General features: G+C 37.6%; 1 protein-coding gene across 2 annotated transcripts in view; it reads left to right on the top strand.

The window, feature by feature from the left end:
* The first annotated feature begins 1,650 nt into the window (after positions 1-1,650).
* NEGR1 (neuronal growth regulator 1) overlaps positions 1,651-26,420 on the top strand; it is an 808,008-nt gene continuing 783,238 nt past the window's right edge. The window contains exon 1 of one of the 2 annotated variants that reach the window (XM_040987281.1): positions 1,651-2,010. In XM_040987281.1, the coding sequence (XP_040843215.1) occupies positions 1,835-2,010 (176 nt within the window). In that variant the 5' untranslated portion in view covers positions 1,651-1,834. The remainder of the gene's footprint in view (positions 2,011-26,420) is intronic. The other variant, XM_040987282.1, reaches the window with a different exon arrangement.

Here is a 26,420-nt window from a genome sequence, read left to right as displayed (position 1 = left end):
GTTTATTTTTTTTTTTAATCACTTGCTTTTCCTTGCCGCTTCCCTGCTCTACTTCCCAACTTCACACCGAACAAAATTGATTGGCGTGACTGTTACTACAGCCTAGGCTCGGCTATTGACTTACAAATGGCCTGGAAAAGCTAAAGGATCTTGAATCTTTAAAACAGTACAGGGAAGAGGCAAAACGGGGTCAGGGGACCACCCCATGTCCTGCACGCAGCCCGCCACAAGGCCAGCGCTGCGGCTTGCTTCAGTCTGGTGAGCCGCGAAAAGGGCTGCGGCGTGGGGAGCCTCGGGGGCCGCTCTGCGCCGCGGAGGAGCAACCCTGTCTCACCGGGCTTGGACCTTGTTAAAACAAAATAAAACCCTGCGACTCATCAAACGTAGCAACTCAGCTAGCCGTGCTTGGATTCGGGTGCGCAGAACGTTCTGCCCGACAGGCTACAAGGGGTTAAACTGCCTCTTACATAACGGGACTGCCGAGCGCTACACAATTAAAACGCTTGATTGCAGTCCTCCCGACTCCGCATCCAGCAACACCCGCCAGGTTCCTCGCAGCGCGCCTGCGTGCCGCGCGCGCACTGATCCTGCGCGCGCACTGGGGCGGCGCGCTCCGCACTCACACAGACGCGCGCGCGCACACTCACACGCTTCATGTTGACACCCCAGCACACACGGAGACACACACACACCACGCGCACAACTTGGTGTCAACACGTACACTGAACCGACGCGCGTCCTCCAATCCTTGCCGACCGACCCCATAGACAAGCCAGCTGCTCTACCGCAAGGCCTCGCACCGCCTCCCCACCCCCTGCTGCTCCTGGGTCTCTGCCAAAGGCAGCGCCCGCGGCCGCCCGCCCTGCCTCTTCCCGAAAAGGGGAACGAAAAGAACTAGTTGGCAGCTTGTTAACTGTAACGCGGGGCGGGCTTCCTTTCTACACCAAAACCCAAAACTCAGTCGTCCGCGTTAATGATGGCGCCGAACACAACTTGGAGGACTTCAAACTTACGGTGCCTCGAGAGGTGAAACGCGCCAGAGAGGGAAAGCAAAGCGCACCTCAGCTCTGGCCCCTCCAGCCCCGACACAGAGACTTTTCTGTCAGAGCGTCCCTGTGGCGCCACCACCGTGAGGAAGGCTCAGGTCTGCGGCGCAGCTTTTTCCTCAGTTTGCCTGAAAAGGACCTCTTCTTGATTTTTGTTGCATTTCTTTTTTTTTTTTTTTTCTTGTTCTCTCTCTCTCTCATTCCCCTCCCTCCCCGTTCCATCCCAGTCCCCGGGCGGGGTTGCTAAGGAAACGGCCGCTTGGCAACGCGCGCGAGCCCGGGGGCCGCCGGCCGCCGCTGCGCCCCGCGCTGCCTCTGCCGCCGCCGCTGCCCCTGCTGCTGAGGATTGCAGCCGCCGCTCGCCCTGCCGCCGCCGCGCCTCCTCCCTCACTCGCCGGCGCGCTCGCCTCCTCGCTAGATGGTGTGCGAGCCGCCCGAGAATTAGACACACTCCGGACGCGGCCAAAAGCAACCGAAAGGAGGTGTAGTGCGGAGTCAGGGGGTGGGAGGGAGGGAGGGAGGGAAAGCGAAGAGGAGGAGGAGAGGAAGAAGAAAAAAAAAAGCCAAAAAACCAATACAAAAAAAAAAAAAAACCCAAACAAACGAGAGAGAGAAACAACACCCAACAACTAGGAGGGGGGAAGAAGAAAGAAAGCAAAGAAACCCACCCACCCAAGGAAAAAAAAAATCCTGTGGCGTGCCGCCTGGTTCCTGGGAAGACTCGCCAGCACCAGGGGGTGGGGGAGTGCGAGCTGAGAGCTGCTGGAGAGTGAGCAGCCCTAGCAGGGATGGACATGATGCTGTTGGTGCAGGGTGCTTGTTGCTCGAACCAGTGGCTGGCGGCGGTGCTCCTCAGCCTGTGCTGCCTGCTGCCCTCCTGCCTCCCGGCTGGACAGAGTGTGGACTTCCCCTGGGCGGCCGTGGACAACATGATGGTCAGAAAAGGGGACACGGCGGTGCTTAGGTAGGAGACGGCTCGGCGTGCTTTTTGTACTTGTCTCCGTCTGTCTTTCTGTCTTTCTCTCCACCCTCTTTGCTTTTTGGCCCAGAGCGGTATGACTGGTGTGGCTCACCGTCCAAAGACCCCTAACTCTCAAGCACCCAGGTACCGAGGCTTCCCCGAGCCCCGGGCCCCGGGCCCCGACAGGCTGGGGCAGGTAGCGAGCTGGACGCATGCCGCTGAAGCACTTTGCGAATGTCTGCTAGCCCCGGGGTGAGTCAAGTGTCAGGTTCAGAGGAGGGGCAGGTGTCACTTTGCAACTTCATTCGTGGGGTCTCTGTTTTACTGCCACGGGGTACTCGAGGAGTGTCTGTCAAGTTTATCAGGTTGCTTTCTGTCTTACTCTCCCATTAGCGACTTTTTCCAACTGCTGGCCCTCCGTTCACATTAATTCTCCCTTTCCCTTGGACACTTGGGCTCAGAGTCTGCCTCAGCTTTCTCTGCTTACACAGCTTCTTCACTTTCCCCCTCCTCTAGAGATCCCCATGTTTTCCTTCCCTGTTATCTTTTCCCTCCTTGCCTGTTTTCATCTGTTCCGGTTTTGTTACTACTGTTCTTTTCCTGCTTTCTTTCCTTTTTTGAAAGCTCTACTCTTCTAAATCCTGACTCTCGTTTTAACTGCCTTTTCTCTCTTCCTCTTTTACGTTTCCCCTATTTTTTCTTCCTCACTGCTGTGTGTGCCTTATCTTCCGTTTTTGAACTCTCATTTCCCATCCCAATCTGCAGACCTTTCCCACCTGTGTCACACACATACATACCTGTTCCCACTTCCCCTTCCAGGACAATTTTCTCAGCTCCATGAATTACGTTTCCGTAAGCACACCCCCTCACACACTCTCTGGCATCCTCGCATATGCTGACACTTCCATGCTCTGACAACCACTGTAATTCAGATTCGTACTCTTTGAAACACATCACTCCTTGCCTGTAGCACGCTGCCACTCACTCATGTCTACACGCTGCCTTTATCTCGCTCCTCTCCCTCACTCCCTTTCTCTTCCTTCTTCCTTCCCACCCACGTTTCTTCTGTCTTCAGTTTTCTTTTTCTCATTGTCTCTGTTTACCTGCTCCTCACTTAACTCCAGCACTGAAATAATTTATCATTAATGAAAATTCATAGCCTAGTTTCACCCCTTCGTAATGCTACACAGTGGGTTTCTGCAAACATTTCCTCTTCTTTGAAAATAACAATTGCTGATCAGCAGTGTTTAGATGGAAACAAGGCTAAGGGCCCTTTTTTCCCCCCTGACACCTCTACCTGACATACATCTCATATTCCCTTGAAAGATATTTTTTCTCTCCACTGGGTGGTGGTTGACTTGTAAGTATGGATGGCACAAAATCAGTGTACATGGCATGTGTAAGGTGAGAGTGAAGCGTGTTTCTGCTTGAATTGTGGAACATTTCAGATTTAGTGGTGTGGGTGTGGTGTATGACTTACGTTTATGAAACATGATTCCAAATTTGAAAATTTAGCAATGTAATTTATAATATACATTGATAACATATTTTGTAATGATGTAGTCTTTGCCATGAATACAACTGAGTGCATATAAACTAACACATATTTTTGACAGATGCTAGTAAAATAACTTTTCATTGTTGGTACTAGAGAGGAACTCTGTTACACGGAGGGTGTAAAGTTGAATACGTATTTTCTGATTATATCAAGTTTGTTTTAGAAGTTTGAACAAAGTGATTAAGAACAAAACACTGCCTGGAGAGGCTGCAGACATGCGCCATGGGAGCTGCATTGTATGCATGTACAGAGCAGCATATTACTTAGAAGAAAACCTTACAGTGTTCAGCACAGGGATTTGGTACACTTCTGTGCTGATGTGTGTTGACATTTTGCATCTTGACGAACAGTCTAGGACACACTGTGGGAGACAGCAGTAGCTGGACTACTTGCTGCTTCCAGGAAATCTGTGTTGAGCTTAGTCTATACTTTCAACAGTGGAGCATCCCTAATGTATGTGGACAGTGTTTTAGTATCAGTGTGATACAGTCCTTTGTTACTTTTCTGTGCAGTGTATCTTGTCAATTTCTAAGTTATATCCTGAGTTCTGTACTAACAGTTTAGGAAAACTTCTGACTTCTAAACTTCCTAAAGAGTAGGCAATTCGCTTTTCCTCTTAATGGTGTTTCTGATCAATTACTTTTAGGTTTTTAAATAAACAGTCATTTTTGTCATGTGAACCAGAAATTTGATCTGAATTACCCATTTTCATTTCTTTGCTATCATTCCGTATTTCTCTAAGTATACAATTGTTGACCATAGCTTCGAAACTTAATAAGTTTAGTTACAACATATTTTGTTTTCCTTTAGAAGAAAGTGCTTAATGGTGTCAGGCTTTTTTCTCTTGACTTTTCTGCAACTGGTGTTTGCTCTGCTCATAGGCCGAAAAACAGTGTATCGACTGAGTGTGGGCGTTTCAAGTGTTATTTTCCAGTGATAATCTTACAGTGTGATATTTTGTTTTGTTTTGTGTATTTAAGCCCATACTTGATATTATGATCTAATTCATTAGAAAACAAATCATGCAAGTCATCTGCTCTTTATGTGTATACATCCTTGCTACCAAAGTATCAGAATTGAGTGTTTAGAACACTTAATCACATTATATCATCTATCCAGCAGTACATAGAATATTCTAATTATTAATGTAACATGGTTTTCGAAGTGTCTGTAATGAAGAGCAAATAGGGTTATAACAGTTATCCAGTAACTTTAAGTGCTAGAGGCCTAAAAGTGGAAACACTCCAGGCAGTGCCTCTGTTGCTTGTGCTTACAGTAATGAAATAAAAGTTTAAAGGTCAAATGATATATTTCTGTCAGAAGTGCCAATATGCCTGTTTTTGATAAGAGAATCAAATAACACCACAGTTTTTATAAGTGTAGTTAACTTGCCCAAAGGAAATTCATTCTGTTATCTACCTACTGTGTCTATCACTTTGTAAATTGTCTTCTCAGGTTAGCCTAAATAGAGGATGTATAATGAAGTTCCATTTAATAATTTCAACACCTTTATTATTTCACTTTGTCTTTTCAGGTTAGTGAAGCCAACTATTAAATGTCAAGATGTCATTTCCCTCTGATAATAATTTTCATTGCCAAAATCACTGACGGATTCACTTGGACTATTTGGAACTTCTTAATGTTTAATGATGCATTCATTCAATTTAGAAATGCCTGATATCTTCCTTACTTGAACCTAGGTTTCAGGGAATTCAGGAAATCTGAAGTACATTGTACCTTTCTAATAAATATCAGTGTTCCCATTAACTTATTAAACATAAATTTTAAGTATCACTACATTTGACACATATGCTATTTTAATCCTAACAAGACTTTAATCCATATATGAAAACATTGGCTTTATTTTTCTGTAAAACATCAAGGACCTCAGTTAATGGTTGCAGACACAGAAGGTAGTAGAACCACACTGTTCACGCCTTCTTACCTCATAGTTTTAGACCTACTCAATGCATTAATTTCAAATGACTTCTTTTTAGTAAATTTTAAGTTCCTTTAATGTGAATCAGTTGATTTATTATTAAATTATTAGCAAATTACATTGTGTAAGCAGATTGAAAACATTTACTCTTTTTTGGAAACAAAACACTGAGTGTTTTTATTAATATCCTCTCAGTTTCTGAACATTTTTAAGCCAACTCTGGCAGTTTCTCATTCAGTCTTTCTGTATGAATTTTGTACATTTTTAACTGATTTCCTAATACGGATCCAAAGTATCTATTATCTGCTTGTCATGCTTTAGTTAAAGGAAAAAAAAAAACTTTTTTTTTTCTTTGATGTGTTATCTTGTTTTACTTTAGCAAAGTTTAGCATAACTTTTTATTGGAAAGGCAGATATACAGAGAGGAGAGACAGAGAGGAAGATCTTCTGTCCGATGATTCACTCCCCAAGTGAGCGCAAAGGCCGATGCTATGCTGATCCGAAGCCAGGAGCCTCTTCTGGGTCTCCCACACGGGTGCAGGGTTCCAAAGGTTTGGGCCATCCTCGACTGCTTTCCCGGGCCACAAGCAGGGGGCTGCATGGGAAGCGGGGCTGCTGGGATTAGAACTAGCTCCCATATGGGATCCCGGGCGTGCAAGGCGAGGACCTTAACCACTGCGCCATCACGCAGGGCCCTAGCATAACTTTTTAATGCAGTGCATTTGAACAGTAGTGCTATGATATCCTCCTAGTGTAATCACGAGGGCCTATTCCTCAGACAATATTTGCAACTTTAATTGGAAACTTCACCTTTTATTAGATTTACAAATGGATATGACACATATTTATTACTTCTCAGCTAATTTGTGTAATACATTTACCTTTTTGTTGGACTGAAGCTTTGGTTTGAAATTTATGTTGTTGGCCAGAATAAGGTAAATGATTTATATATAAAAGTGCATTATTACCAGTGGTAATAAAAAATCAGTCTTCTTGTGCTTGCAGAGTGTATTGGACAGTATCACATCGTTGAGCTCTTCCTACAAATCCGTTCATCGTATTTTCCAAATATAGTGTCCAAAGATACGAGTTGTCAACTTAGAACATTAGGAATTATTTAAAAGTTAGGTGCTTATTACATTGAGGAAATATTTTAAAATTTCTTTTCTCTACCTTATCATAAAGGTAAGAATCTGTCGTGAACAATTAACCTGGGAAAAAGTATTTAAGAATGTAGAATAAAACACATTATTTGTCGTGATTTAGCATGTTCACGGTTCCATTAACATGGTACAAGGAATATGTAGTAATTGTTTCTTAAATAATTTCAATTTAATTTTTTCCAAATGTTCATTTATTTATTTATTTGTATGAGAATTGAGAGAGGGCACGACAGAAAGAGAGAGACAGGCGCAGAGTGAGTTTCTCTCTGCTGGTTTACTCTACAAATGCCTGTACTGTCTAGGACTAGGTCTGGAACTCAGCAGGACCAGGAGCTCAGATCTCCCTCATGGTGGTTGCACAGATTCAGCTTCCTGAGCCGTTCCCTGCTCTCTCCCAGGGTACACATTAATAGGAAACTGGAGTTGGACAGAAAGGAAGATTCTGACTCACATGATCCAACATGGAAAGCATATTACTGCCGGCAATTAAGTGCTAGTCAAAACGCCTGTCCAATATAGTATTTTAAGATTTAGTTCATGTTTTTACTAGGTCTTTTAGGTCAAAAGTGTTGAAAAACCCATGGAATTTGTACATCTTTGAGCATTAAGTTAATGAACTACTTAATTTAAATAGGTTGGCTTTATAATTAAACAATTCCATAGAATACTTCTGCAGTATTTCATTTCTAAGAAATATAAAGGAATCATGATCTGAGTCAGTTTTGGGCATGATTGACCAGGCTCGTTTTTCAGGCCTCTGCCTTTCTGTGCTGTTGTTCTGTGCTGTTATTGGGTATGGTGTGGACCTGATCTTTGAGGTGGCCTGTCCCTGTCTTCCTTGTCAACTGTCTCAGGTGGTAGTTGGCCAATAGAAGGTAGTGTGTGGAAAAGGCAGAGCATAACCAGATGGAAGGCCGTGTGTTTCTCTCGTTTTGAGAAAAGTCCAGTAGTGCTTTTATCTATCACTGGAGACTTTTTTTCATCTTGCTTGTGATAACTTTTTTTTTCATTTTTATTTACTGTTTTTAATTTTATCCTTTCAACCTAGGAAAAGCAATGGCAGTGATCAACCATTGGCTTATCTTACGGTTATCTGTTTGGCTTTTGGCAGTTGTATTCTCTTTATGGTGAATTCCTTTCTAATTTTTCTCAGTTTTAGGTATCTGGAATGGCTTTAGTGTTTTTCATAGAATCCTGATTGATACCCAGTGAAAAGCAATTGCTTCAGTGGTTCTAATCGTATTTGATTAAATTACTGTTTTGTCTATGATATCATAAATGTTGCTTACTGGAATTGCATGTAATAGGTGTTTAAGGAGATATACATAGAAGTTAAATTATAATAATACTGAAGCCAATTATAAAGAAAGAAGATGGAAACAGGGTTTTTTTTTTTACATATTCAGACTATAGTATGGATAATAAGCCAAATGTATACTGAATTAGTACACAATTGAATAAAGAACTTCACCAGAAAAAAATACATGGTGATGAAGTTGATCAATATATATTGATAATATCTGATAATAACCTATCCTTTTTCTTTGAGGAAAAGAGAAGACTAATTTCTGCTTGTGGATATATGATAAAAATACTAAACAATCCCTGTAACATTACCTATTGAAATCAATAGGAACTAATCAAATAGGAACTAATCCTGAGGAGCTAATCAAAGTTTCCAGTGTCTTTTGGGGTGTATGACTGTAACTATAGCTACAATAATTATAATACCCATGATTCGGATGTTTGGAAGTTGTAAGAATTAGACTCTTAAACCAATGTGTCATTTGATTAGAAATTAGACCACTTCTATAAAAAAAATCTTGTTTCAAAATGGCACTGATTAACATATTGTAGATCTTAATTAGAGGAGCTAAAGGAAGCATAAATGTGATTTTTTATTCAATTCTTCAATGTTATAATGATATTAGATAATGTGATGACCTTCTTTTTCTATAGGACACTTTCTAACAGATATTTAACGTAGGTATCTGCTCTGTAATGAACGAGCAATTACAATCAAGATCTGCTGTTGGTACGTTTCTAGAAAACTTTTCAAGAAAGTAATTTAAAAATTCTCATTAACAAAATAACCCTCTTTGAGGCTTGCTCTAAAGAAGATTTTTGAATTAGGTAGGAAGTTGAATATCTGGATCCTTGCCATTCCATGTCTCTCATGGTTTGTTGATCCATTAAAGATTTTCATTGATACTTTTCTGTGTAAATGAGAAAATAAAATTAATTGTACTTCTTTTTTGCCTGTGAGCATCATATTACCTACCATATTACTTTTCCCGAATACATTTTTAATTGGGTCACCTACTATTTTGTCAGTCATTTTATGTGTCATATTAACCAATGGAAATAAGAATAGCCCACACTATCAGAGAGCAAAAGTTTTTTTTTTTCTGTTTAGTCATCGTCATATCAAATTGGGTTTTAATTGCTCCTGTGTACCTGTTAAAGGGAAAACATGTGATTTAATTTACAAGATTTTTGAGAACATTAAATAATAGGGGCTATCGTTGTACCAGTTGTTTGCAATACTAGCCATCCCCAAAGGACTCCTTTTCAAGATTTGGGTGCTCCATTTCCAAACCAGTTCCCCGCTAATGTACCTGTGAAAGCAGCAGGGTGTACCCATACCCATAATAGAAGGTGTTTCAGGCTTCTTGTTTGGATCTGGCTCAGTTAAGTCTGAGGAGTGAGCCAGGTGATGGAAGACTGGTCTCTCTGCATCTCTTTTTCTCTCTCTGTAATTTTGCCTTTCAATTAAAATAAAATTCTTTTTCTAAAAATGAAAATTAGTAATAATTTTGAAGGTTATACCAGATGTACCAGAATGTTTTCAACTTTTTGCTGTATTAATTTTGATTGGAAAATGACGTGAGTTTGTAATCATTATGAGTCTTGTTCATCTATTCCTAGGGTCTTGGCAAGTACCTTGCATCTATCAGAACCGAATCCACTAAATTTTTCATTGCTCTATCAGTGAAAACATAGGTGAAGGGGAGAAACTATTTGTTGTTTGTTTCTTTATTTGTGTTTGCATTTTGATTATTATAATTACAATCTTCAGTACTACATTATATTTTAAAGCTTATAGAAATTTTCCTTAGCGAATCCATGCCAACATTCTCACCTTTTTCTACTATCTGAATTAATCTTTTTGGATTTAGACATATACATAGGGAATCTCCAGTGACTTTAAGTTGCAGGACAAAATCTGCTAGTGCATGTTGAAAACAATGGACTCGATACCAAAGACAGTTTTGAATGAAATGTACTAAATTCTGTCATTGTGCATAGTATAGTGCTACAGTTGATTACAATTATTTTGTGTGCATTTTTGTGTGTGTATGCACATATGCTACATTGTGATTCCAAATATATTTCTTATTTTGGATTTTAGCAGAAAAAGTTTGAAATTCACTGGTTTAGTTATTCTTAGTTATTTTTTTACAATTTTAAGGATATTTGGATTTTGAATATAGGAAGTATTTTGCACTTCACAATTAAGATAAACATGACAGAAATAGTTTAAATGACAAAATCTATTGTGATCTTGTCACATTGTTCTATTTTTTTTTAAGATTCATTTATTTTTATTGGAAATTTAGATATACAGAGAGGAGGAGAGACAGAAAGGATGGAAGATCTTCTGTTTGATAATTTACTCCCCAAGAGGTCACCATTGCCTTAGATGTGTGGATCCAAAGCTCAGAGCCAGAAGCTTCTTCTGGGTCTCTCATGTGGGTGCAGGATCCCAAGGTCTTGGGCTGTCCTCAACTGCTTTCCCAGGCCACAGGTGGGGAATTGGATGGGAAGTGGGGCTGCCAGGTTTAGAACTGGCACTCATATGGGATCCTGGTGTGTGCTAGGCTATGGCACTGGGCCCACTTTCTTCTATTTTTGTTCAACATATGGAGTCTCCTCTAGCTTTTCCTTATGAATCAATTAAATTAAATCAATAATGATACAGAAGCAGGAGAATTGGGCATTGTAATGGATGAATAATTTCCAGTAGTGAAAAGTAGCTCCATGCCCCAAACCAGAGCAGAGCATCTGTAGCTTTCCAGTCATCTCCCAGGGGTAGGTCAATAGTACTTTGTAAACCACAGGGTATTGATACTGGCTGATAGAATTTTAATGTGGTCATAGGTCTTTGATTTATAATGTTGAAGAGGTTATCTGTTAGCATAGTGGCTTCAATGCCATATCAAGTTCTGAATCCTGATAGAGGACCTTTGATGCTCTTAAGTATCCAGCTGGCATTGGACTTGGCCTATTAATCACTTTCTCTAAGAAAAGGGGAATAGAGAAAAGAAAGAGTTTGGCAGTATTGCCAGCATTAAGTGTTGCTCATTTGAATAGAAGCCAATAGATTGTACTTTCAAAATAGCTGGTAATTTGCCCAGTTTAAGGTCAATGTTTATAACCCTTTTCATTCCAGAGTTAAATTGTTCTTTACTGAATTTCACTAAGTCATTTGGACACAGATCCAGTGCCCCTGTTAGGGCAAGATAGGACAAGATAGGGTTTTTCTATTTTAAGCTGCAACAACTGCCAAGACATTTGAGGATTTTGAATGCTTAAAAGGTTCATGGAATATACATGTTCTCCTGTCTCCAGATACCATTCTAATTACATGCAAATAGATGAAAATTTAGAAGTATGGAATGAATTTCAGAGATATTGTACTAACTGTAATAAAACTTTACGTATATATTCTGTATATCCAGTTGTATAAAGTTATTAAAGGGATAAACAAAAACATTATAACTTTTTTTCTGGCTTAGAGGATATACTTACATGTATTTGCATTGTAGTAATCCCTTTTCCAGTAAGTATCTTGGCTAATTGATTATCTGAATAAAAGATGTCATATTTACTGTTGAACAGTATTTGACATGTAATGAGTGAATGAAGTTGTGGATGGAGAGGGGAGGAGATGGGGCAGGAAGATATGATATGTGAGTGACTTCTAATCAGACTACGTAAAATGTGGGATCACATGGGAAGACATAAGATTGAGAAATTATTTTACATTGACAAATAATAACATTCTTTCATGTTTAATGATTAAATACTTAGAATAATCCTAAACTATATATTTCCCATTGTGAAATTATATATATTATTAAAAAAATCATGTTTTCACACAGGTGTATTTTTTTCCAAATTACTCAATTTATATTTGTCTTGGACAACAGCAATAACTCTATACCTAAGCTTGTAATGAGGATAAGCTTACTATTCCCCATATGTATATATTTATATGTGTATATATTTCATTTTACATATATCTGAATAATAAATCACTTTAGAAGCATTTCATTGACCAATTTTTTGCTTAATCATTAATACAAAAGAATATATTTAAAATGTTCCTTCCACAGATGCATGAAAGTTATCTTCTATTGTGAATATTTAGTGTTTTTTTAATAGAGCCTTCTTTGAAGCATCTAGAATACAGTTACCTGAAATTTCCAGTATCTCTACTTACTAGCTACATTACCATGAACTACACTTGTATTTGTTATTTTTAGTTGAAACAACTTCAAATCTGAAGTTAGAACCATGGTAAAAATTAGCATTTAAGTTGTAGATTCAGAGCAAAGAAGGCTTACACCACAAATTTTATGCTTAACTGACTAATTATAATTTGGTTCATTTACCACAAGTAAGAGAGGAGGCTGAAGCAGCGATGCTGTGGTGTAGCAAGCTAACCCTCTACATGTTAGTGCAATGCCAGTTTGTGTCTGTTCTGTTCCACTTCTGATCACATTCACATATTAAGGGTTGATAAGCAGCAAAGGATGGCTTGAATCCTTGGACCCTTGCCCCTACACAGGAGACTGGGAGAAATTCATGTCTCCCAGCTTCCATTCAACTCAGTTCTGGCCTATGCAGCCATGTGAGAAGTGAGCCAGTGGATGGAAGACCTCTGTCTATCTTTCTCTCTCTGTAAAATCTTCCTTTCAAATACAAACAAATAAATCTTTCTAAAAACAAAAGTAAGGGAGAACTATAAAAGGGTGGTCACCTAAAGTGTCAAGGACATAAAGAAGAAAAGAGAAAAAATAAGGATTAGAAAATATGATACCATGATCAGAGTGTGAAATTTAACATTTGTGGCAGAGTTTAGAATAGAAGATGTTGTAACTTATGACTCTGGATTCTAGGTAGTGCAGTAAGTAATTTTCCAGGATTAGAGATGTCCTCAAGTTCCTTGGGGATTTTGTAATACGAAAGTCAGCTTGAGTTTATAGGGATGAGCTATCTTATACTTTACTATGATATCTATAGACAATATATTGAGTAGAAGCTCAGAAATTGTGCATGAGTACTTGTATTCTGCATTTTTGCAAAGAGCATGTAATAACGTCAATTATTCGTAACAATGGAGGATCAGCAGCGTAATTCAAATCCATCTAATATTTCTGAGTATTTAGCATATATGGCATAGTTTCATAGTAATATATATATAATGGGATTGATTTCCCATTTTATAGTCTGGTAAACTTGACTGATCCTCCCCTTTTAAGTGCCAGGATCCCTCTTTGTGTCCTGGCTGCTCCACTTCCCATCCAGCTCCCTGCTTGTGGCCTGGGGAAGCAGCAGTTAGCTGTAAGCCTTGGAACTCTGCACCCATGTGGACTCTGTACCCTGGAGGATGTTTCTGGCTCCTGGGTTCAGATCAGCTCAGTTCAACATGTATTGCAGCCACTTGGAGAGAGATGAAAGATTTGGCAGATGAAAGATTTTTCTGTCTGTCTTCTCTTCTCCCTGTAAAATTGACCTTTCCAATACAAATAAATTAAGGGTGGGAGGGAGAAGGAGAGAGAGAGAGAGAGAGAGAGAGAGAGAGAGAGAGAGAGAGAGAGAAAGGAAGGAAGAAAGCAAAGGACGGAAAGAAGAAAAAGAAAAGAAAGGAAAAAAGAAAAGAGAAAGGAAAAGAAAAGAAAAGAAAAGAAAAGAAAAGAAAAGAAAGAAGAAAAGAAGGAAGGAAAATAGATGTAGAGAAAGAAAGAAAAGAAACTGGATCAGCTAGGACAGAAACTCGTGCCTGTATACAATGCTGTTGTCAAAGGTGAAGGATTAGCTTGCTGCGTTATGATGCCAGCCTCTTTGATTTCATTTTAAAGATGAAGTAGTGTATATTTTCAGTCAGTTGGACATTCAATTAATAATTTGCTGATATTTTCTTGAAAACAAAGTAATATTAACTATTGACTTTTAATTCATTAATAAGTTAATGACATTCTTTGGGATCAACATTAATTCTTGATTGATCAACTGAATTTAGGGTTTTCATTTCTAGTATTTTCCTTGGAGAAAAAATGCAAACGAGAAAGTTTGAATTACTTGAATTTTAGAAGGAAGTATTAAAATTAATTGACTTCATTATCAGAAAACTAATTAACATTAAATTATTTTCTCAATGAAAGAGTTATTAACCATTTTAAGAGATTTTCACTTGGCATGAGAAGATAGATTGGCAGACAAATAGTATTCCAAATCTGCATAATTATGAAAAGATGGATCAAGAATTTAAAGTATAACATAGAAAATAAATCTGAAATATAAAAATACATAAACTGGCAATACTGGTGTAATTGTACAATTTCTATTGAGGGGAAAAAACAGTAAATTGTATACAGCTACTGAAGAAGATTAAAAAACTTATTTTCAAAAATTATTCTATCTATTCAAAAAGTAAAAAACCATACACAGAAAAATGAATATTTAATCTGCCATTTCACTCCCACACGCTGGCACCTGTCAGGGCTGTAGCATGATGAAGCATGTGACCCAGAACTCCATACAGATCTCCATGTGTGGGCGGGGCTGAGCACGTGAGACATGATCTGAGGCTTTCCAGGAAGTGTTACAGGAAGCTGGATCTGAAATTGGTAAATAAGACTCTGAAAGGCACACACTGTGCACCTGGTGCCACAACACCTGCCTGTTGAAATATTTTATGAAGACATGGAAAGTGAATAAAAACTTAAATTTAGTCAGCATAATATTTTAATGAATTATAAATATATTAATACAGTTTTAGAAAAGACAAAGATAGTATAAAATAATTTCTTGCTAATGCCTTTTATACATATGAAAATTAGCCTCCCATTCAACTTTAAAATTTTTTCTTTACATCTAAAGAAAGCTTTTGGGGCTGGCGCCACGGCATTGCACACAAAGCCTTTGCCTTCATATGGATGCTGGTTGATGTCCCAGATGCTGCATTTCCAATCCAGTTCCTAGCTAATGTGCATTGAAAGGCAGTGGAGGACAGCCCAAGTGCTTGGGCCCTTGCACCCGCGTGGGAGATCTGGATGAAAACTCTGCTGCTGGTTTGATCCTCCATGTCCCAGCCGTTATGGCCACTGGGGAGTGAACTATTGGATTGATGATCTCGCTCTCTGTCTCTCCCTCTGTGTCACTTCTTCTCATTACTCTGTATTTGAAATAATAAAAAATAATATATATATATGTAAAGCTTAAAAAAATGAAAAAAGGACATTTTCTCAAGAAGAACTAGTGTATTGGTTTTTGAATTGATGATTACTCCATTCCTGAGAAAGCTGACTAATTATTAAGCTTTTTATGGGTATGTTTGGAGTTTGATTTTATGATTGGATTTAATTGGCCAATTTAAACATCGTAAAACCTTTTTCAGTTGTTTAAAACTGTGAACATTCTAATAAAATGGTTTGGAGTCTGATATATTATTTTGAGTAACAATAAAGGATTTTGTAGGATAAAGGATATCAGGAAACAAAAATGAAAAGCCCTTAAGGTTTAATTTATTGAAATAATTTATTTTCTATATTTATGAACTTTTGTGCTCATAACAGTTTCTCATTTCTCTTCATACTGTGCTGAGAAAAATAAAGAGCTTTTAAAAGATATGTAAAATTTTAAAAACCTTCACTGCAGTTTTTTAGCTGTTTAGTAATAGACTATAAATGATGCTTGGCAATAGAAATCAATATATATTTATAAATAAATTTGATAAATTTAAAATTAAGACCTAAATATATTTCTTGCATATCTTTGGAATAATGTTTGAAATCTAAAGTATTATATTTTGTTATTATAAAAACATAGCATAAGGGTTAAAATCAGATTTTTTCAAATGAATATGTACAACCTTAGATATTTAAAGGCTCTTTTTGTTTGCTTTTAATAAATATGCATTGTAAATAGCAAATTGTACAGAAATTCAGTCTGAGTTCTTGCTTTATGCACTGTTTTTCACATTATTGATTACAGAGACATAAAATTCTCAAAGTGACAGGTTTTATTTGGAGTTTAGGGAACTTTAGAATAGCTTTAATTTCGCACGAGCCTCTGTATTGAACATACCTGACATAATTTGGAGGCCGCTATTGCCATTTTGTGCTTTATTCCATATCATACTTTACTCATGGCCAGTGAGTAGATAGGTGTTAAGTAAATAATGGGAATACTTAAGATGAAAAGTGACAGACATCTTTGGAAAGAACGATGTGCTTTTTCTACCATTGTACTACTCCCATTCTCATTTGTTGCTATCACATTTTTCTAGTTTGCTCTTGCATGTTTTCCCGCTTAGCTTAAAAAAACAAAGGTAACTGAAAAGAACAAATATTATTAACATGATTCAATCGTGCAGTGGAGAGATTGTTAAACTTCACCTAATTTGGAAATATGAAGTGAGAAGGAGAATTATTTTTATTTAATTTTGTTTACATATATATTACTTTTATTTATGTAAAGGAAACAGATTTGTAACCTTTCAAATGCGCAAGTTTGTTTGTTTGGCAACTTATTTATCTGAATGGTGGTGTTAAAGAGAGAGCTTGAGAGAGAGAAAGAACTTCCATCTGCTGATTCACTCCACATATGGCCTGAGCAGCTGGGACTTGACCAGGCTGAAGGTAGGAGCCAGGAGCTCCCGGCTGTGTGTCCTGTTGGGTGTCACTGGTCCTTTCCCAATTAAGTTAACGGACAGGTGGATGGTAGCCAGGAGTTGAGCAGATGTCCATATGGGGTGCTGGTGTTGTATCCCTTAATCCACTGTGCCCCAACACCAGCCCATTGTGTAAAGATGTAGCAGGATCTGTCAAATAGATAGAGCTGTGTATTTTACAATATCTCTGTTTTATTTTGACTACAATCATCACAAGGTTTTCAAAAGTTATGTGAATATACAATTGTATATTTTCAGAGGGAAATATTTAGTGTATACAGGTAATACATTATTTTGGGGGGTAATACATTATTTTTTGGTTCATGGAATGTTATTAACTTCATTTTGCTTGATAAGATTTTCTGAAAAAAATGTGCTGTGGAGATTTTTAGAAAACTAGTATCTTCAGTAGTGTCAAAGTGGCACTTGGCCAATGGATGCTTTTCAGTGAGATCTTGTAGATAGAAAATTTTATAAAAGATTTTTACATTACAGTGCTTCTCAATATTTAATATGGTTATATTAAATATTCATTTTGCCAAATATGTGGTATTAACATGTTTACTTGTGAGGAGTATATCTTTTTTCTTTAGAATTAATTTAATTTTATTGGAAAACCAAATTCACAGAGAAAAGGAGAAAAAGAGAGAAAGATCTTTCATCCTTTGGTTCACTACCAAGTGGCCACAATGGCCAGAGCTGAGCAAATCTGAAGCCAGAAGCTAGAATCTTCTTCTGATTCCTCCATGCAGGTGAAGGGTCTAAAGGACTTGGGCCTTCCTCTGCTGCTTTCCCAGGCCACAAGCAGGGAGCTGGCCCAAGGAGTATATTGTAACCAGTGTACTATAATATATGGTAAAGTTATAGAAACATCCTTATATATACAATTGAATGTTTGCCTAATTTTATATAAAAATATGAAAGAACTGAGAATACTTGTGTCACAACATGCTAAATTCTAAAATCTTAATATTGGTCATCAGTTTGGATATAACCCGCAATGACAATTAATACAAATATGATAAAGGATAGCCAAAAAGTCACATATTTCTGTGTTCTCATTTTTCATAGTACTAACCTGGTAACAGTGTCCTCTGGCCATCTATTTAGACTCATATGAGATGTGAGTACTACTTGGTTACTTTTCGCCATGCTGAACAGTATAACTTACCTTCTTGAATAAAAGTGTTTAAACTTCTCATTACTTGATATAAACAAAAACTGGAATCTAATATCAGGAATCTTTCAAAAAGATTTGTGTGAGGTTGTCAAACAGTGTTTAATTAAGCTTTTACTTAAATTTAGTTGTAATCCCCAAGAATTATTATAGTTTATTTCTAGATTAACTTTTAAAACTCACTTTTCAGAAAAAAAATATATTTACTCACATCTACATGTACATGGCAGCTTTTAAAAGTGTCAGTTCCTTGAATGTATGATAAAATACTGAAACAAGTGTGAATTTGTATTGAATTCTAATTGGAATTCATTAAAGCCATATTCCAACATCCATAATACAGTTTATTGGAACAAGTTTAAGGAGTGTTTTACAGGGTAACAAGGATGTAAGGCTGAATAGAATATATTTTGAGTCAACTGTTTGTTTGAATCACTAATTTGCTACAAATGAAAGTGTGATTTTATATAAATTGCTAAACTTCTCCAGTGCCAATAGTACATATTTCAGGGAATTTTCTTTGGCATCATTTCTAAATTACTTGCATATTCCTTAAAACACTGCCTGGCTCATAGAGCAAATATTAGTAAATATTACATGTTGTTTGCAGATGCATATTATGTACTGGATGGGAAATGGGACCGCCAGGAATAGAACCAGTGCCCATATGGGATCTGGCGTGTGAAAGGAGACGATCTTGGCCGCTAGGCCACTGCATTGGCCCCAGACATTGTAAAAAAGGTTTATGGCCAGGCCTGGTGCATTATTTCATAATTAGACATAATATGAAGTTAAATAAACAGTAATATTACTCAAACATTAGACATTTAATATGTGTCTTGCATTGTACATACACTTTTCCTAACTTTCCTCCTTTTTATTTTAAAGACAGAGAGACAAAAGGAGAGATAGATAATAGTAATATTTTCCAATCACTGGTTCACTACGCAAAAGATTGAAACAAGCCATAGACTGTGGCATGGATGACAGAAGCCCAAGTACTTGACTCAGCATCCACTGAACTCCTAAACATTGATGTAGGGTACAGGATAAAAAGCAGAGGAGCCAGGAGGGGCAAATTTCAAATTTAAAAAGATAGCTGTATAAAATAAAAATCATACATAAAAAAGAGGGACTGCTGCAGAGCACTGAGAAATTAAAGTAACAAAGATGTGAGCAGTAATAAAAGGTAGGCTTTGCCCACATACCAATTTTGGTTTAAGATTGAACTACATATAATAATAGCTTTATATGTATCTCATTATTGTCAAAGAACACTTTTTCAGGCTTACCTATGTTCTTGCCCTTGTAAAGGTCCATTACATAGACATGATACTTACCCTTTAGAAGAATATAACGAGATGTATTTTCTCCAGGTGTAAGCTCCTTTTCTGTAGTATTTTGATACATTGAAAGAAACACTGTGAAATACATTAAAATAATTTTTTAAAGAAAATATCCTTGTTCTTTGGACAAGATAAAACTCTTCCTCTAATTTTATGTGTAACCTTTAAAAATCAGCACCCATTATAATTTAGTTTGAGGGCTGATGAGCCACAAAACATCTTCAAATGCTACAAGGAATCCTATCTTTTGACCTCTTAGCAGGGGTCGGTGTGGGGTTGGCAGGCATGGCCTAAAGCTTACTCCCCCATGGCCTGAGGCACAGCTTTCAGGCCTGCTGGTGGAGTGTGAACACGGCTAGAAGGTCAAGGGGAGTACAAGTGGAACATGACCTCTGACATGACCAAAAGATCTAGGGAAGTGGACATGTCATCCTGCCAATTGCAGTGTCTGGTGGGCGTGGGGTCTGCCAGAAGGCTCCCTCCTGCCCTCCCCTTCCTTACCCTTTAAAATCTGTAACCTGTGCATAATAAAGCGGACATTCCTCACCTGCTTGTCCCTGGTGTTTCTTGTGGCCAAAGAGCACTGTCGCCTCACCGTCTGTGACCCCTGCGCCTGCTGGCAGGCCCAAAACCACGAGAAGTGGGAAATCAATTTGTGCCATAGACCTTTGGATATTTGTAACATCACCGTTGATACAAAAATATCTATTTAAAAATTAGCTTCTTGTAGAATCATTAAACTTCAGTTCCTGACTACACTTGTCTTGGCAGAACCAAGCCAAAATGATTTTGCAGGCCTTCTGTGGTCTGTGGGCTAGATGTGCTTCTGCCCTGGCAGGAAAAAGGCAGTGAGAGGTATGAATGGCAGCTTTCAATGTATTGGAAAAGATAGTACTATATAGGGAACTGTTCCTTGGTACTGTCTAGGCACATACTCTGTCTTCATGTTAGCCATTTTTTTAGGAAGCTATTCATGTTGAATGTTGACCACCCAGTGAAGTGCTTGCCATGAGGGTTAATTGAACTGAATTGCATTCCACAGCTTCTTTTTAACTGTTTCCCATTGATGATCTTGTAAATTTGGTAAATGCTTATATTACTGCTGTGTAACTCTGACTTGATAAGTACAATTCAAGACTACTTGCTTTATTCAGAATACAGAATGAAGAGGAAAGCAAAAATAATGTAAAAAAAGTTAGAAGCACCATTGGCTGGTTCTCAAGTGAGGATGACTTTGCCTAGCAGGGGACATGTCATAATATTGGACTATTTTTTGAAGTTGTTAGTTCTGTGGGATAGGTCCTATTGATATCAGGCATACTAACTTCCTAAGGCCAGGGACATTGTAAGCTGTACTCTGCAACAGTAATTATTTTGATTAAAATATCAACTGTGAAAATTTAAACACTTTGAGATCAGAGTTTAGAGATATATAGTGGCCGGAGTCCTCAGTTGTTTTTGTTTTTGGTTTTGAAGATTTTAAAATTTTTATCAGAAAGTCAGATATACAGAGAGGAGGAGAGATAGAGAGGAAGATCTTCCATCCGTTGATTCACTCCCCAAATAACCTCAACAGCCGGTGCTGCGCTGATCTGAAGCCAGGAGCCAGGAACTTCTTTTAGGTTTCCCATGTGGGTGCAGGCTTTGGGCCATCCTCGACAGCTTTCCCAGGTCACAAGCAGGGAGCTGGATGGGAAGTGGAGCTGCTGGGATTAGAATGGGTGCCTATATGGGATCCTGGTGCATTTAAGGCGAGGAGTTTAGCTGCTAGGCCATGGTGCCGGGCCCAGAGTCCTCAGGTTTTTCAAAAAAGAAAGAAGGAAAGAAACAAATAAACAGAAAACAAAAAAGAATTCTACCTAAATAGCAACTCAAAGTTTACCTTATTGTGGAGGACATCCTATAAATGGGAAATCATTTCATATATTCAGCTTTCAATGCAATAGCATATATTTGTGTAGATTAAATTTAGCCTTATCTTCATGAAAAGAGTAATATATTAATATTCAGTAAGTTGAGATGGGCACTGTGACAAATTGGGTTAAGCTGCTTGAAACGCCCTTGCTGCTCTGCCTCTGATCTAGCTCCCTAGTGGTGCACTCAGGAAAGCAGAGGAATAAGGGTCCCTGTCGTTCATGTAAGAGACAAGGATGGAATTCTAGGCCTGGCACAGCCCTGCCCTTTGGTCGCCATTTGGAAGTGAAAAAATGTATAAAGTCTCTCCATCTTTGCCACAGTCTAGGTAACTTTGCCTTTTAAGGAAATAAATCTTTAAAAAAACATTAAGTCTTATTTTAACTGCTAAGAAAGTACATGGGTTTGACTTTTTTTCTTGTTTTCTTTTCACCTCACATATTTCATTGAGTTACTCTAAGGACCATTAAATACAGAAAATTGTATATAGACTAATATAAAATATGTTTTTGGTAATTTCACGCTTTTTGTAATTTTAACTGATCATGATTATACATATTTATGGATTTCAATGTGATGTTTCTATATATGTATATGTTGTATAGGATTCAAATGAAAATAAACATCTATTCAACCATTTATGATGCATTTGTGAAGAAAGCATTCAAAATATTTTCTTCTTGCATTTCATAGAAAATATTGAGCATATCATCATTATTGTGTTCTGACTTCTTACTGTGCAGTAAAATGTCAGAATCTCAGCATTCTGCAACTGCTTGTTGATGAGCTTTTGCCTGTCCCTTATTCAGCCATGCTCTGTCTGGTGTGTGGTAATCAAAGTACTACTCTCAGCTACTATGAAATAAAATATTTTTATATCACTTTGTTTTTCTGTTGGCATGGACTTAGGTTAACGGAAATTACAGGAGTACAATTAGAGGTACTGAGAATATTGAGGGATATTTTTGACCTATTTTCATCTTCAGCTCAGTATCCTTTAAGCTTCTTACCTCATCTTTGTCATAAAAAAATGACCTTTCACTTTGAAATTAGAGAAACATAAATGTTTCAAAAAAGGTCATTGATTTTTTGTGAGAGAGAATTTTTTTTTAAGATTTATTCATTTTTATTGGAAAGGCAGATTTACAGAGAAGGAGAGACAAAAAGTTTTGTCCACTGGTTCACCCCTCAAGTAGTCACAATAGCCAGAGCTGTGCTCAATCCAAAGTCAGGAGGCTTTTCTGGGACTACCAGGTGGGTGCAGGGTCCCAAAGCTATGGGTCATCCTCAGTTGCTTCCCAGACCACAAACAGGGATCTGGGAAAGGGCACATACCCATATGGGATCCAGGCATGTGCAAGGTGAGGATTTAGCCAGATGGTTCTTAAATATGTGAGATTTGCATTAATTCTGTTTTTAAATATTTTGTTAAACTATGGTTTACATACAAATAAATGCACTAAAGTGTACATAGCAATGCTCTTTTAATCATCTGATCCCGCTTTAACCAACGTGAACAAAGCACTGGAAGCACCTGGAGAATCTTTACTCTTTCATTTTCCTCATTTCTTCTGATTTAAACACATGAGTCAAGACCATATTAGAATTTATATGGTGGATTCAGTGGAACAATATCATAACTATATGCCAAATGACCTGATGTCCACTCTTCTATGGGTTTTCAATGTATATGAATGTAAAATATCTGATCTCAAAACACTTGATCCAAGAGAAGTTTGATAAGGCAACATGTAGATTCAAGTTACAATTAACATCTTTGAATATGGAGAGAAAAAATAAATCTGAAACAGGGGCACACTGAATGCAGTAAAAAAAGAGCCACTTCAGTTGAGATAGTCAATAATTCCCTTCTGCTTCTCAACTCTTACATTTATTCCTGTTAACAAAATTGCTATTTCAAAAAAAATTAGAGTGTGTGTGTGAAGGAATGTAAATTGATCTCAGATAATTCACTGACCCCTCATTTGTATAATACTTTTAAAAAAAATAAGGTTGGGGCTAGAGCATTGGCTCAATAGACTATTTTTTCGTTTCTTAGCGCTGGGATCCTGTTTGGGGCCAGTTCATGTCCCAGGTGCTCCATTTCCCATTAGGCTCCCTGCTTGTGTCCTGGGAAAGCAGCTGGGATGGCTCAAGTCCTTGGGACCCTGCAGCGCCCATGTGGGAGACTCAAAAGAAGCTCTTGGCCCCAAGCTTTAGATTGGCTCAGCTCTAGCTATTTCAGCCATTTTGGGGAGTGAACCAGCAGATGAAAAATGTTTTGTTTCTCCTTCTCTCTGTAAATCTGCCTTGCCAATAAAAATAAATAAATAAATATTTAAAAAACAAGGTTGACCAAAGTTTTTATAAAATTACTAGGCATAGTAAAGATAACTCATATATATGAGAGGTTTTACAAAACTTTATGAGAAATTTATATCAAAAAAACTGCCTAGATTTCAAAAGTTTTACTGGGCTGGTGTAGTGGCTCAACAGACTCTCCTCCACCTGCAAGCACCAGCATGCCATAAGGGTGCCTGTTTGTGTCCTGGCTGCTCCATATCTGATCCAGCAATCTGCTTAGGGCCTGGGACAGCAGCAGAGGATGGTATAGTTCCTTGGGATACTGCAACATTGTGGGAGACCCAGCGAAAGCTACTGGTTCTTATGTCAATTATGATTTCAAATTAGTAGAAACAAAAATAGTTGATGTTTCTGAATTTCACACAAGTAACCGTTTGTACTATTTGTTACTTAGATCAATCAAATCAAATCCTTTAATAATGATATGTATGTTAGATTTCAGTATAAGGTGAACTTACAACTTACTTGTCTTTATTTTAGTCAAAAATAGTGATTATTGACTGGTTCATTTTCTGTAATATGTAAATTTCATTTAAAGGCATACTAATTGTGATTAATTATAGGTAAGTTGACACACTATACAACGAAAGATTGAGCAGGCCAGAAGATAGAAAATTTAACCCGGATAATAAAACATAGAAAATAAAAGTATGTTAAAATGTATGTGACTTTTATAATTTTTTTTTGGTCCAGATTTTGAGAGGAAGACAGAGTCAGATAAACAAAAGCAGAAAGCATCATAAACTTCCACTTCTCTGATATGATGGCTGGGATTGGGCTGGACCAAAATGTGGGAGCCAGGTCCTCATCCCAGATCTCCCTCATGTATGACAGGGAAGCAACTCCTTGAGGCATTAGCAAGAAGGCTGAGTAAGAAGCAGAGGTGAGAAGTCAGCCTAGGAACTCACATATGGACTTTCAGCATCCCAACTGGTAGATTAACTGTGGGGGCAAGTAGTGATCTCATTTAATCTCATTTATGTTTTTTATTTTATTGTATCTATGGAACTGAATGTACAAATCCTTTAAAGAGATTTCAGAAGAAATAATAATAAAGTTTCTTGGAAAATTCGTGTAATAGTGTGAGAGATAAATTTATAAAAATATAAGTCATATGATGTTTGGAAATAAATATGGAAAGAAAAAGAGTAAGCATTTTATGTAAAATTTGTGAGCATCTTACTAGGTGTTGAGAAATGTGTCATGAAAATAAAATATGTTTTCTTGAGGTATACTTGAAGCAGGAGCTAAAGTATCATTTTTGAAAATACAAAAGCTTTTAGGATTTTAGGTTAATGACTTGAAAGCCAATAATGTTCCTACATTCACTTCATGTAAGCTGCATGCATTTTTTTCAGTATCTCAGATATATGGACTGTTAGGTATTAAGAAAATTATAAAGTTGAATATTGCCCAATGGAGGCCAATTTGATTTTAACAGCACGAAATACATTCATGGCAGTGTTACCAGTGAATCATACACCAAATACATTATGAAGAAAATACATGAACCATATATCCAGATAAGGAACAGTAGATGAGATACAGAAACATAAACTTTGGTAAGATTTGAGATGGACCTGGTAATGTATACAGGATTTGAGTTAAGAGAAATATAGGTCAGTCTAGACACTGTTTGGAGAATGTCATACAATTCTGCTTTAGGAAGTTCATTCTCTTGGCCTTGGGAAAATAATTTGCAACTAGTTCAGATTTCATTTTAACCTGTGTAACGCAATGGAATATAAAATAATGGAATATGAAAAGTTCTATTGTTTAAGAATCCCCTGTTGAGTTAATCTTTCATTTCAGCCTTAGCCAGCGTCTCTTAACTGATTATCTTTTCTTCCAGCAATACATCCAGAAGTATAATCTCAATTTCCTGAGCTCTCCGTTTTAGTATCACAGATTTGGTATTGCCTACATCTGCTAAAATACAAGTAATATTTCTATCGATTCTAACTGAAGGCGCATACATCAGTAGATTTATTTTCCTAAAGTTTATTTCTTATATGCATTCAATTAACTTAGTCTTTGAAATCTCTTATAGATTTCTGTTTTCCAGTTTTACTGGTAACAGCTCAGCATGCCAATATCTAACTCTTCCTACATGGATATTTATTTATTCTTCCATATTTCTCTCTCTATCATTTTGCTCTCTTCTGTAGCTCAGTGTAAAAGACTCATCTCTACTTGGCTATGCCCCAGTACAGGGCAGGAAGAATAATATACTTAAATAAAAATAAGTGTTGATTTATTATCTAATCCCTCCTTAAGCTTTGTCACTTCATAAAACTGTTCCTATTCTGTGATTTGATCTGAAATTCATTGTATTACTTCCCTGTCTGTACTTCTGGGCAGCTAGCCTAATGAGATGGAAATATTTCGTAGAGATCCCTGAAGCATCTTAACATGAACTTTTAAATTCTTCAAATAACTCCAGAAGAAATGGAATAAAAAAAATGGAACTATTTGACATTCTTTGTTGACAGTGAGGAAGAGATGATGAATGAGGCAGTGGAAAATTGTTGCCCAATAACTTAAACAATAAGCACTGTACATCAAATTTAGGATAAATTCTGAAGCTCTATTGTCAAGTAATTCAAACAATTTTCACATCTTTTAGTCTGTAAGAACAAGTGCTTTCGTGAAATACTTCCATGTATTTTTATGTCTTGTTTGAAATAGAAGGTATTTTAAGTTAAAACAACACATCTCAGAAAAAAAAAAAAGAAAAAGACCTGCTAATGTATAGCTCCCCTAATAGTGAGCTCAACTAATTGTTAGAAGTGTACTTGCCTTTTAAGTTTCAAAAACTTCACTTTGGCTCAAACATGGCTATTTATCATCAGATCTGAATTGGTGGTGTGAAGTTATACAGCATTAGATAAATACATCTTTCTAAAAAATATTTTTATTGGAAAGACAGAGTTTCAGAGAGAAAAGAGACAGGTTGGGGGGAAGGCAGGTGGGTGGGGAGAGTGAGCTCGG

This window comes from Ochotona curzoniae, unplaced genomic scaffold (assembly GCF_017591425.1).
Source record: "Ochotona curzoniae isolate NIBS_2020 unplaced genomic scaffold, NIBS_Ocur_1.0 contig_4612, whole genome shotgun sequence".
Classification (NCBI taxonomy): domain Eukaryota; kingdom Metazoa; phylum Chordata; class Mammalia; order Lagomorpha; family Ochotonidae; genus Ochotona; species Ochotona curzoniae.
The sequence above is the reverse complement of the archived record's forward strand: the minus strand, read 5'-3'. Positions and strand labels throughout refer to the sequence as shown.